Source organism: Colletotrichum truncatum (assembly GCF_014235925.2).
Source record: "Colletotrichum truncatum strain CMES1059 chromosome Unknown Contig_0001, whole genome shotgun sequence".
Taxonomy (NCBI): domain Eukaryota; kingdom Fungi; phylum Ascomycota; class Sordariomycetes; order Glomerellales; family Glomerellaceae; genus Colletotrichum; species Colletotrichum truncatum.
This window is the reverse complement of record NW_027222398.1, coordinates 7,913,180-7,926,609: the sequence shown is the minus strand read 5'-3', so window position 1 is coordinate 7,926,609 and position 13,430 is coordinate 7,913,180. Positions and strand designations below refer to the sequence as shown.

The following is a 13,430-nucleotide window of genomic DNA, read 5'->3' as shown; positions in this document are numbered from 1 at the left end:
CGTCTCTTCGTGGCGCTTCGATGCAGCATGATCCATGCTCGGAATCGTCGTCTTCTCGTTCTCTTTTTTTTTCCTTCTTTTTCTGTCTGTCATGACCAATGTCTCAAGTAACCCCGTGTGCTCGTCTCGGAGGTTTAACAGCACTTCCTTCTCGCTTTGGCAGCAGCCTCGTCGGCGTTCTGCTCCGTTCCCGCCGGTTCGACCGTAACAGCAGGCGAGAAGGCTGGCGAGAAGAGCCAGCTCCTACGGTCCCGCCCAACACGGAAGCTACCGCGCGGGTTCATACCATCAAAGTATCCGCCGTCCATACCAGTCTCGTAACCTGGCGTGCCGGGTGTGGCGGTGGCCATAAGAAGTGCCTGCTGCATCTTGCGATTCTGCTCGACTAGTTTCCGCGTCACGACCCGGAACACCTCCTCAACACCCTCACCGCTCTCAGCGCTGATCTCGTGGCATGCATCCCAGCCGACTTCCTGACCCCAGAACCCAGAGCTCCGTTTCGAACTAGGGCTCCTGGGTTCTCCGCCGCCACCAAAACTGCCTTGTACCTGCGAGGAGGACTGGCGCGGATCGGACGAAGAAAGGAAGGAGGGCATCCCGTTGGGAGTGGCGGTGGGTGGCGGGGTGGAGGCGAGGCCTGGGGCGAGGTTCTCAGCGACGTAGGCTATACAGCGCTCGAAAGGGACCTCGCGACGGGAGGGATCGCGGGCGACGATGTCTGCCTTGGTGCCGACGACGTGCAGAACAACGTCGCCTGGGAGGTTGCGGCGGAGCTCGGTCAGCCAGATGCCCATCTCGGTGAAGGACTGGGCGTCGGTGATGGAGTAGCAGAGGATACAGGCGTTGGCGCCGCGGTAGTACAGGCGGGATATAGAGCGGAAGCGTTCCTGGCCGGCTGGGAGTTGTCAGTCGACGCCACAAGATACATGGGATGAGCAGATCAAGAGCCTCAAGAGAGGCTGGGAGGTGTAGAAAGTGGACATACCTGTATCCCAGATCTGTAGGCGCACCATTGTATCGGTGTCGGTGTCGACTACACGCTTGGTCATGAAGCTGGCGCCTACGGTCGATGTCGTTTGTGCCGGGTTGAAGGAGCCCTTGCAGTAACGCATGACGAGGCTTGTCTTGCCGACATTCTGAGAGCCGAGGACGACAATCTTGGCCTCGAGGGACGACATTCTCAAGAACGGGGGGGGAGGGGGGTAGGGAGCGCAGGCGCGCGCTGATGTTGTATCGTTCGGTCGTTCGATCTAGCAGTCGGTGATGGACAACCGAGGAGGGATTTTTTGCAAAACGGGGAATGTTGGTGAGAGTTCCGAGGGTGAGTCGTTGAAGAAAATGGGTTTCGCTTCGGTTGTGGCTGTTGTACTAGTCTTGGTTGGAAGGGGGAGGGGCTTTTGTGATGCTGTGGTCCGAGTCCTCAAAAGCCAGTGCTGGTACGATACGACCGATGCCTGGTACGTAGCGCGTACGATCGGTTGTGGCTTCGTCTATTCTAATACGGGCAAATATTTTTGGTGGACAGCATGCAGAAAGCCCTTTTCTCAGATACCGAATCGGCTTAATCTAAGAACAGTCACGCTGCGCCAAGTTTGATGTAAGCACCCACGAGATCAGTGATCGGCCGATGCGGCGCGTGGCCTCGAAGAGCTGGCGGACGATTTGGGGGGGAACGAGAGAAGGCTTAGTGCGAGTATGCGTTGGAATGTTTCCCAAGGCGGCCACAAAGAGAAAAGAGGCGAGTAAAGAGGGGAGCAAAAAAAGATAGTGCGTTTGGTGAGGTAGGGAAGAGGGGGTGGGCTGGTGTTTTTGTTGATGTTTTGTATTGTTATTTTTTTTTTCTTCTTGTTTTATTTTTGTTCGTCTCCGTAACATGGGGGGATGAAAGGGATCGGTGATCACGGACTGGGGGGATGGGGGTTTGAAGAGATGGTAATGCCTGGGCTTATTTTGCGGGGCGAACGGCGAAATTGATAGTGCACATACACACGCAGAAGGAGGAGATTGGAGTTGCGCCTTCTTAGTTTGTCGTTTCTTTTTTGGATTGCACCAGAGGTATGTGATTTAGTGATCTGCGTGGGGAGGTATGCGGGATGATGCTGTTTCCATATCTCTTGTGTGTCCGTCTGTGCAAAGACAGCTGACGGATAGTGCGGGATGCTTTTGTAAGAGACTCGGCGTGGGATGGAATGGGGAGGGTTGCATGGATGGGGAATCTGTCATATGCATGCATGAAGGGGGGGAAACTGCGGTAATGGTGAGAAAACCGACCCAAAAAAAATGTAGTAGTATGATGCCAGTAGAGGAGAGAAAAAAGGTAGGATTCTCGCTGCAGCCTTCCATCGAAACCTCGGTGAAGACTGATTGACCTGAGGTCTGTGGATGTGGAGGTGGCTCAGCGCCGTCGACCGCTGAAACAGGTGCTGTATCTCTGGCGAGACGACGCTAGGGGGGGGTGGTCTACTATGGTAAGGGGGCTTCAACTTTACCGTTGAATGTTCGGCGCATTGTGGGAACAACAGGTCGCGTGGTGAAGGTCGTTCCCCACCGTTCGCTGTAAAGGCGGGTCCAGCAGACGCAGAATGGCGTCATCGTTCATGTTTGAATCAGCAACATCGGCCAACTCAATACACTCGCAAAGTACTAACACTACGCTAGCGCGCTTGCTGTTTCTTCCTGCAACGCGCCCCGGAGCTTTGCTGACCATTGAGACGAACATCGGCCGAAACGACCAGTATCCATCCATATGCACGTGTGAATCTAACCATTGGCTGTCCTCGGCGGCATCCAGTCCGATCGGTTGAGCTTCTTCCCCCCGCGCCCGAGTCCGTCAACTCCTCATTGATGCAGCCAACAATCGTCGTCCTTATTTTTCTTAGTTCCTTTGTCGGGATACCACTCATGACACCGTCAAATGGCCAACACATAAAAAGCCAGGGCATACGTACACATGCATACATAGGGCTAACAATCACCATGCCTCGCTCTACTTCCTCATGTACATCGTGTTTCCTCTCAACATGATTGGACACTCTCCACCATAGACTACCCTGCCAATGTAAAGCCCGAAATATCCTCCGCTCAGCCTCAAATGCAACATCAACCCGTTGCCAAGCTCTTAGCACCCAGCATTTAACCACCATGGATTGCAGCTCCAACGTACAATTGCTACTGTAATACAAGACGCTTGAACTCAGTCTTGACTTCATCACTTTCATCACCAAAGAAACACCACAAGTGAACGGCTTCATAATATACATTAAATAGTCTTATCATAAGTAGCACGCTTTTGTCTATAATCTAGCCGTGTTTTTACCATCTCTTGACAAACTGTTGTTTCTTCCTATTTTGTTTTACAAGATAATGTGTACAGTCTTGGCAACGCTGGGCGTACCCTGCGGCGTAGAGACGAACAGGTAGTAGTAGCCAGGAAGCATAATGCCGTAATCCTCGGGCAGCTTCGCCGAGTATTCCTGACCGTTAACCTGGACGTCGTTTAGAGGGATGCGGCGCTGGTCGCTGTTGACCGAGTGGGTCACAGAACCAGTACGAATCAAAACAACCTTGCCCTGGCCATCGACGCCCTCGACGGTGAAGTTGAGCGTCGCACCGGCCTTGAGGGACTCTGTGCCGATGGCCGAGATGACGGGTCGCACCGCCGCGGTGCCATCCTCGTTGAAGAGGTAAGGGGGCTGGAAAATCTCGCCGTCAGCGTGGTCGACCGTCTTGTCGCACTTGGCAGTGGAGCCGCCGATGGTCGAGACGTAGCAGAGGCCGCCACCGCCAGAGAAAACGGTCGCGTCGGGCAGGAGAATGGAGACTGAGTGGTAGTTACGAGGGACGGCCATGGGAGCCATCTGCTTCCACTCTTTGGTCTCGGGGTTGAAGAGCTCGGGGATGAGGATGCTGTCTGTGTTGGTGAAGACGAGAGACTTGCGCTGGCCGCCAGTGACGAGGACGGTGCCGTCGGGGAGAACAACGGCGTTGGCGAAGCCGCGGGGGAATGCCATATCGGCGACGCGCTCGACTTCGGAGGGCGTGTTAGGGTCGCCAATGGTGGTGATGTGCGCGTGCTTGTTGGCGTCACTGTCGGTATAGTCGGGGCTGCCGCCGGCGGAAAGGAGCTTGCCGGCGATGGCATCGTACAGGACCCAGATACCGCACATGGCGTCGTCAGTGTCGCGAGTGGCGGCCTTCATAACGGATCCGTCACCATCAGTGCCGAACCAGTGCTGGTCCTTGCCGGGGCCGGCCTGGAAAACGCTGCCGTTCTTCCATCCGACGAGCCAGGCATGGTTGTCCTCGCGCCAGATACCCTCGTGGTCCGTGGTCAGAATGGGCTTGACGTCGGCTCCGTTGAGCATGGTCCACTCGTTGGCGACGGGGTCGTACATCTCACCGTTCTTTCCCTCACGTTTGCCGGAGTAGGCGCCGCCGATAGTGAAGATCTTGCCGTTGGAGAGAGTGGTCGAGGTCTGGTAGCCACGGGCCATCTTCATGTCAGGGCCACGGGTGAAGTTGTTAGTAGCAGGGTCGTAGATACTGACAGCCTCAGCATCGGAACCACCCTGGACGACGATACGGCCGTCCTGCAGCTGGCTGATGCCGGGACAGAACATGTCGTGATGGGTGTTAGTGACGGTGCGGTCGGAGATCTCGCCGGTTCCGAAGTTGAAGTCACCGTATTGCGTCTTGCCGGATGCGCCACCAAAGGCATCCTTGCCCCAGGAGGAGAAAAACAACAGCCGGTCTGGCTGAGGGTATGCCGGAACAATGTAGGCAGCGACGGGAATCAGGGGCAGGCGAATGATGTCTCCCCACCTGCCCTCGACGGCCGGGTTGGAGATATCGGGAACACGAATGGTGGCGAACCGCTTGTTCTGGACGTGGAAAAGAGAGTTGTCAGGCTCTGCGGCCTTGATGTGGCAGACGTTTTCGATGTTGTCAAAGACGGACTTCTTGCAGTTCGGAGTATTGGAGCAGAGCTCGGCGCAGGCCTGGATGGTGGTGACATCTTTGACCATCTTTGCACTGGCGCCGACATAGTCGGTGTTGAGGCAGACCCGGTACTCGGCTTTGGTCTTGGGTTCTGTGTAAGACGCCTCGTCGAAGGGGCAGACGGAGACGAAGGTGCCCTCAGGCATGTCGTTCGTCATGCGGATAGAGTCGAAACGGTCGTCGGCGACCCAGTTCATCTCGTTATTGTTGTTCTTGACGTGGCAGACCCTGTCCTGTTTATCGTAGACGGCCCGGTAGCAACGAGCATCTGTGTCACAGATCTGAACACACTCCTTGGTTGTGTTGACATTGTTAACGAACTGGAAGCTCACGCCGCCATACTGGTAGTCGGAGCCCGGACAGACGGTGTACTTGACGCCAATGGGGGTCTCCCAGACGGCCTCTTCGTTGGGGCAGGCGGTGATGGCCGCAAAGGAAAGTTTTGAAAAGAAAGTGGCGGCAGCAAGTGCCTTGTAGGCAAGTGGCCGAACCATTTGGATATTGTTTGGTATGTGTTTTGAGCGGATATGCTCGTAGGAGAATGAATGTGGCGGTACTCAGTAAGAGTGGTTATGAGCGAATGAGTGAGTGAGCGAGTGAGATGAACAAAAAAACAAAGAAGAACGAGAGGCGCGCATATGGTATTAGGTATAACGCATTGGAAAGGATAAGAAGGAAAAAAAAAAGAACAATACGCGGCTTTCAGAGTTTCCGCGAAAGTGACGCTGAGAATGAATCTCGAAAGAGAGAACAGGGGCACTGGGAGAGACACCAGAGATGTATATAAAAACACACCTAATAGAAGATGCCGAGAACTTCTCCTCCGCTAAGGCGGTTCCGCCAGGAGAGAAGGCTCCAACAAGATCCATCTTCAAGGTGGAGATGTTGGAGCCCATGCTGACTGCGCCATCCCGCAGGTAGGTGGCCCGATAGAGTCTGCCAGGGGTCTGAATGCATCGTTGACGCCGAGTCGACGTTGGCGAATGGGGAACATGTTGAGTAATACGACCCCATCCTAGAAAAGGATAAGGTGGAAACGGCGTTCTGGTGCTCAGTGCTACTTAGAACGGCGTGTAGAGGTCCAAGCAACGCCGTCTACGGGGCACGTCATGTGGGAAAGGAAAAAGTATGATGTGGGAAAAAGTAACAACAACAGCAACATTGGAGGGTTCACCGCACGCACGGCCAAGGTCAACTACGCTTATGAAAAAGACAGTTGGCGGCGAGGCAAGGTGACAATGCGGCCAACCTGAACCCTCACGCCTCCCCCTTGATATCCCAAGCACGGACTTGCAGGCAGATCCCATCATGTTTGGTTGCTGAGGCCTGTCCGGGGCACTCGCGACGGGAATGCATGACGGATCATCGACGCCGTCGTCGAGAAAAGCTCGGGAATAAAGAGAAAAAAAGTTTCATCTGAACTCCGCGATAACAAGCTTCCCTGCCGTGAGGCTGTCAACTAAGGTTACTGTCATCTGATATTTTGAAGGGATGGTTGACACAGACTGTGGGCCTTGTCAGCATCATCCTGTCAGCAGACAATGCTGCTGTCAACATCATCTAGTTAGCCATGCTGTCAGTCACTAGAGAGCAGGGAGTTTTTCCACGGCCAACAAGGAGGGTGTACAGAAAACACCGAGCAATACTGCTGCTGGTGCCATTGCTGATGCTACTGCTGTTGCTGCTGCTGCTGGAGACTCAACGCGCACAAAGCGTCTCCGAAGTATATTGGGCGCTTGTCACGCGACATAAATCTCTGCGGCCCCGACGGGTTCCGTCATCGGCAAGCGAGTTATGGAGTGTTTCTTCATACCAGAATAACCTTTTCAAACAATCACCACAGGGTAAACGAAAGAGGTGGTTGATCGACACTCGAGAGTACACTGGGGATTGAAACTTTTGCACGAAGGAGAACGGCTGCCGATAATGAGCCGGTACAGACACAGCCTTACCAGAGCGTCATGCCGGTAATCTGCGTCGAAACATGGTTGAACGCTGACCATCAGGTCCAAAAGCGCATGCAACGAAAATAGAACCCGAGTGGGAGAGCGATACCGAGATTGGGAGAGAAATTCTCCCTCTGCTACTTGGTAAAGCGTACGCCGTAGACAAACTCAATGGCAGGGCTCTTGAGATCTTGGGGAGAAAGAGGTTAGGGTTCCACTGACCGGATTTTGAAACAAGAAATACAGTGTGTCGATCTTTCCCGTCCTTACCTGCATTCCCTTGCCTTTTCGGGTCCACACTAACCCAGATCAGGCCGAAGCCAAGAGATCGTGGGGCTCTCCAGTTCCCCTTTTTCCGAAGCGTAATATCTTTTATATCGTTGCCAACGCCTATGACTCGTATTCACTTAGTCCAGGTTCGCTGGGGCTACTTACTATGTAGACGAGCTTGCACGACACGCATTCCTGCATATCATAACCCCACACGCTCATTACTGTACAGCGGATGCTTGTGCACATAGACATCGTGTACACATTCGGACAGTCTGGGGGGAGAAATCTCCGTTCACAATGCGTTGCCTATCATAGTATGTGCTGTTTTGACGTCATCCTAAGCCGGATTAGTCGGCACGAGGATTCGGCTTCCATCCTGGCCGGGAAGCAACACATAGACTTTGTCGAACAGCATCCCCTTACCAACCTCTGTCGGTTTGTTTATCGCCGCGAACCTGATTACAAAATCCGCCGAGCAAATCCTTCTCGGGGGGTAGGAGACTTGGCCAAAAAAGAGAAGGAAAAAAAAAAAAAGCCCTATACTCACGCCTACATTTCTCCTTCTGGCTTCAATCCTCGTACGTCTCTCTGTGTTTGTTAAGCCTGCTGATGGTACCGCGGGGCTTGGTCATGTTGAGATACGAGTCCATCGACCGAGTTAACTTGTAGCTAATTACCACTCGGCAGTTGACATGCAGGTCACTGCGGCTCTGCAACTTGGACTCGATGTCTGGTGGGTTTGCTGACAAGCAGCCAGTCCATACTAAACGCTACCAGATTAAAGTTTTGTGCAACTGAAGTTAGTAGGTCCTAGCGTGTCTGTGACTACATAACATGTCGACACTCGTAGCAGAATTGGACGTACCACCTCGCCATGCGCCTCACACATACCAGTCTCACTTTGTATAATCGAAGCCTTGGCAATGGAACTTCCACTAGCATCACGAGCAACATGGCCTCGAATCTCTGAGAGTTCGTCGGAGTATCACCGATTGGTGAGATTGCGAACCCACGCGATTGCAATCCTCCACTTTCGGCTACCGTGAGTGAGGAGCACTAGTCTTGATCTGAACTGCGCCTAGCCGGAGCCGAGTACTTTTTTTTCCTTGGGAAGTCCGAAAGGAGTATTGAATTCGCAAAAGTAAGCCGGGCGTTGCCTTAATCGGTGTGCCCTCCCCTGAGGACGCGGCGAGCATATTAGCGTTGCGGTGACTTGGCTCCAGAGGAAAAGGAACGAAAATGCAGCCAACGGTCAAAGTTCTCGGTTCCGCGCCCTAAAAAGTGAAGTTGAATCTAGAGGACTGGACCACGTGGGCGGTTTCAGTCCAGGGTGCTTTCGGATGATTCCCGAACCAAAAGCAACCAACTCGGAAGCACCAACCTTTGAGGTTAACACTCGAGCTGGGGTGTAGCTCAGGGTCTCCGGGCGATGAGGGCCTCATATGGGTCCGTGGATCGATTTGGTCGCTGCACGAAGTATTATCCCAAGTATTATCCCTTTTATGACGAAACGTGAACATAATGCGCCATCACAATCCGGATCGAAATCGTACGCAACCTCAACCGCCTCGAGGCCCCTTCACCCAGTCCTCGGGCCCAGTAGAGGCACAAGGATGGCACAGATATAGCAAGTCTGCTCCCCGGACCTCAATATATACGTGTGGACCTTCACGCCCAGTATCTAAAGGGAGAGGTGAACAGGCCGTCGCCGTCGCCCCCATTTGCCGGACAGCAGCCGGCTTCGCAGCGCGGCAACCACATGCATGTATTACTCGAGCTTGACAACTGCGTCTGGATCACTTCATCATGCGTTTCAGACACATCTCTCGTCTATTGACTAAATGTGTATTATGTTAGGGCAAACTGTCTCAACGAGGTACCATACTCGACGTTTCGGGCTGCTCTCGAACGAACGTACCTTCGGTGCCATTCACGATTGGAAGGTGAGATCCCCAGTAGAGGGCAATAGGCGGCTGAACGCAGCGGAGCCTCTTTTCCGGTCATCGACCTTGGTTGTGAGAACTCATTGAACACCCTAGCATGATGTGGTTCTGAACATCGAAGGATCCTGTGGGCATGCTTGGCGCGGTAGGAAGTATACCAACTCCTGGCACTGGTTTTAATGACATGACTTTCATAAACCTAGCACGATCCCACCGGAAGGCTTTGCTATGCCAAGCAACTCCTCTGAAGGCGCCGCCAGCCGTAGCCGGTAGCAGCGGGAGACGAATTTGGCTGGCGGTTGAATTCCTACTTCTCAGGGGCGATAGCTACGGCAAGTGGGATGATTCCTATACTGAGCCCGAGGAACTTGCAATATGGCAAAGTCCCACTTGTTCATGAGGCAGGACCGGTTCAGCCTTGGCCTACTCCCCCCCGGGTTTGCCCTACACCCGCCCTACGCCGTTGTCACTTTCACCCCTGAGGTAATTACCCAGGGGTATCGTTAAGACCACCTCTTGTTCATTTATTTGAGGGAACTCCTATCGCCCTGCGGCCGATTGTGAGATGGTGGCATTGGCGCCGCGAACAAGATACCAATGTGCGGTTGGTACTGCGCCGTCTGTGACGGCCCCAGAGTCTCCTTTGTAACTTTGAATGTCGGTGACATGATTCATGTTCCTACCTCTGTCATTTCACCCACTCTGAGCCTGGGTGGAAGAATGGTTGCTGGGAAATAGACATCCAGTCTTCATGATAGAGCCGCAGATCATGTTCCAGCGCAGCGTGTTAATAACCAACTTTGGTGGCTATTCTGTGTATGTGTATGTGTGTGTGGGATTTGTTTTCTTCCTTTTTTTTTTTTTTTTTTGTTGTAAACAAAAGAAAATGCAATTAAAATAGACGAATAAAAAACGAAAAAGAATCGACGTTGGCCTGATTCGAACAGACGCTCCCGAAGGAACAAGATTTCTAGTCTTGCGCATTAGACCACTCTGCCACAACGCCAATGAGTCCTGAACCCGCTTCGAAAGCGGGGATGATCGTCTCGTCGCTCTACGGCCTCAAGCTGGATGGACACCATGCAGAATTCGACGGCTGCTGAACATCCCCCTAGCTTTCCACCGAATTTCTTCAAGCCCTAGGAATATGGACGCAGTCAAGGATAGCCCGCTTCGAGAGTTAAGTTGCGGCCTGGTTTTACGGCTGCTGCTTACGAGCACATAACCTTGGTTTTTTTTTTTTTTTTTTTTTTTTTTTTACAGTGTAGGTTTACAATAAAGAATGAGAGGCTGGCAGCACAAGACCGGAAACACATCAACAGATATTAGACTCTCGTTATACAATGTGCAGTTTTTTTACGAGCAGACACGTAGAACGACCCTGAGTGTGTAGTGTGCGTAATATATATAGAAACAGATATTCGTGAGTGTAGCGCCATGTGTTATATAGTGTATAATATCATACATCTGATGCCTAGCAACATTCCATGCTTGCTCCAAAGAACCATGTACCCAGCATATACTCCTCCTCTGTCCTGAACAAAACGAAAACGCCCCGACTTACAACTTGGAAGACTTGGGCGGCTTGGGCCTCTGCGTCGGCGTCGCGAGCGGGTCATAGATGGCGAGGCCAAGGTTGTCCGCCGGCGTGGATCCGTGGTTGAACAGGCTGCGGGTGTCGAGGAGCGAGGGGTTGAGCTGGTCGATGCTCGTGCAACCGATGAGGCGCATGTTCATCTCCATCTCGTCGCGGAGCAGCTGCATGGCGCGATCGACACCTTCGAATCCGTAGCCGGCCATGGCGTACAGGAAAGGCCTGCCGATACCGACACCCTTGGCGCCCAGGCAGAGCGCCTTGATGATATCCGTAGCACGGCGGACACCGCCGTCAATGTAAATCTCAATGGCGTTCTCCAGTCCCATGCGTCTCAGCACCGGCATAGTCTCAGCCAGCACCTCGACAGCAGAGCGCGCAAAGTCGAGCTGACGGCCACCGTGGTTCGAGAGGACGACACCCTGGACGCCCGCCTCGATGGCCTTGATGACGTCCTCAACACGCTGCACACCCTTGAGGATGATGGGCATGTTGGTGATCGACTTGAACCAGGGAATGTCCTTCCACGACAGCGCGGGGTCAATAAAGGTCGAAATGGCGCGGGCGGCGCCCTGGCTCTGGTCGGTCGCCTGGCCGGACTGCACGTTGGCGCCGGGGTCGGTGAACTTGGAGCGCATGTCCTTCTCACGACGGCCGAGCTGGGGCGCGTCGACGGTGATGAAGAGACCCTTGCATCCGCGCTTCTCGGCGTGCTGGACGATCTTCTTGGTGATTTCGCGGTCCTTGTTGACGTACAGCTGCAGCCACTGCACCTGGTCGGCCTCGGCGGCGTCGATCATCTCGTCGAAGGCGCAAGACGCCAGAGTGGGAATCATCTGGATGACGTTGTGCTTCGCGGAGGCGCGGGTGAGGAGGACCTCACCCTCGGGGTGACCAAGCTTGCCGAGGGCGGTTGCCGTGACGTAGTACGGCATATCGACCTTTGCGCCGAGCATGGTGGTGCTGAAATCGACCTTCTCGACGTCGACGAGGATTTGAGGGCGGAACCAGATGCGGTGGAAGGCTCCGTGGTTTTCCCGCAGTGTCTATGAAGCTTCGGTTAGTAACCATTTCCTCCTACTCGGGGAGGGCACAGCCAGGTAGCTTACAATCTCGTCGTCAGCAGCGCTGGAGTAGTATCCCCATGCCGTCTTCTTCATGACTCTGCGCGCAACAGCCTCAAAGTCCATCAGGTTGTAGCATTGAGACAGCAGCGGTTTTTGCTGGACTCTCTCCAGACGCTCTGCCTCCTCGGGGTCTTCCTCCTTCTCCTCCACTATCACGGAGGCCATGTCGACGGGACCCAAGTGCTTAGAGGGGTCGAGGTACTTGTCCAGCGTGTCTGGGGGGTGAATGGGGTCGAACTCCTCCGTTGCATCCTTTCCACCGTACTTGAGGATGATCTTGGCGCCACCAGGGTGCTCTACGGTCTATCGTCAGCTCTGGTCCAAGTTTTGGTGGCGGCGGCGGCGGCGGTAGGACTCACCCGGCAGGAATTCCGTCACATCATAGGCTTTGCCCTGTAATGACGCAGGTTAACCCAACGTTCTCAATCGAGCGGCAATGCCCAATTGCAACTTACGTGAACAATGACCCAGCAAGAGTCAGCAGTGCTGTGCTTCGCAATATCTTCGCCCTTCAAGCCCATCTTGCCTGCTGAGGTTGGGTATCTCGCTATTTCGGACGAAAGGGGAAAAACGGTTGAGGTTGAATTGACTAGAGCTGGAAATCCGGGGTAATAAAGGCCAGCAATCCGCAGATCGGTTCTCCACGGGGGGCAAGAAAGTGAATAAAGGAGAAACGCTAATTGGCTAATTCCTCGCTCAAAATCCAGGCAATCTCAAATCTAGCAGACCGGGAACGAGATCTTCGCAACACTGATGACGGGACGAAAGTGAAGGAAAAGAAAGGAAGAAGTCGCTCACACGCGACAGAAAATGTTCTAGGTGTCCGTCAACCTTGGGGGGGGCCGAGAACCGGTCTCCAAAAAAAAAGTTCGGCGCGAAATGCCATCGTCTCGAGGGGCCTTTGGGAGGCGCTTGGAGAAGCCGGGCAGGGGGCAAATCCGTTGAAAGGTCATCAGCTCGCTCTTCATTGTACCGTCAGACACTGCCGCGCTCCACTGTGGACCCTGTGCTGCACTAGCGGTCCACCTCGGGTCAATGGGGTGCGGGGTAATTTGTCGGTGACGTTCTGTAGGTCGGTGTAAAAGCACCGGGCCAGCCCGGGCTATCCCCGAACCGAACACCAGCCGCCTCCCACGCGTTCATTCCAACGGGGAGCACTCTGTAAACCTTGGGTAGTACAAAACTCTTACGGATAATCGCGGGGAGGTACCGTATGATTTGCAGGTGGCGGATAGAGACGGGCCGGATATCATTGTCTCTGCCACGCGGGATCTAGGTTTCGATGTTCTTGGGAACACCTAGTTAATTCTTGTTCTGATGAATATCACCGCAACCCTTGCGTCTTCCCTGTAGTTCTTGATCCACATCAAGGGTCTCGACCGATTTCTTTTTTTATCAATTGCGCGATCTGCAAGTGTCAGAAGCCTCATGCATGCTCTCATTCGAATTGGCACAGGCTTAGTCAATGTGGTGAACATGAGTCTTGGGGCCAACCATGATTATCGTCATGAAATTAACCGTAAGACCTCAGAGATACAAACGGCGCATT

At 53.7% G+C, this 13,430-nt stretch overlaps 3 protein-coding genes across 3 annotated transcripts; all 3 read right to left on the bottom strand.

Moving 5' to 3' along the window:
* Positions 1–134: 134 nt before the first annotated feature.
* On the bottom strand, positions 135–1,178 carry CTRU02_202184 (Ras-like GTPase-like protein; the record flags this gene model as incomplete). The annotated part of the gene is made up of 2 exons (XM_036719592.1): positions 135–895; positions 986–1,178. The coding sequence occupies 2 exons, from the start codon at positions 1,176–1,178 to the stop codon at positions 135–137; spliced, it is 954 nt and encodes a 317-aa protein (XP_036588294.1).
* A 2,175-nt stretch (positions 1,179–3,353) lies between these two features.
* On the bottom strand, positions 3,354–5,492 carry CTRU02_202183 (kelch domain-containing protein; the record flags this gene model as incomplete). The annotated part of the gene is made up of 1 exon (XM_036719591.1): positions 3,354–5,492. One exon carries the CDS (start codon positions 5,490–5,492, stop codon positions 3,354–3,356), a length of 2,139 nt encoding a protein of 712 aa, XP_036588293.1.
* A 5,228-nt stretch (positions 5,493–10,720) lies between these two features.
* CTRU02_202182 (mitochondrial cytochrome) lies at positions 10,721–12,402 on the bottom strand (the record flags this gene model as incomplete). The annotated part of the gene is made up of 4 exons (XM_036719590.1): positions 10,721–11,800; positions 11,864–12,177; positions 12,241–12,274; positions 12,337–12,402. The coding sequence occupies 4 exons, from the start codon at positions 12,400–12,402 to the stop codon at positions 10,721–10,723; spliced, it is 1,494 nt and encodes a 497-aa protein (XP_036588292.1).
* Between the last annotated feature and the right edge of the window lie 1,028 nt (positions 12,403–13,430).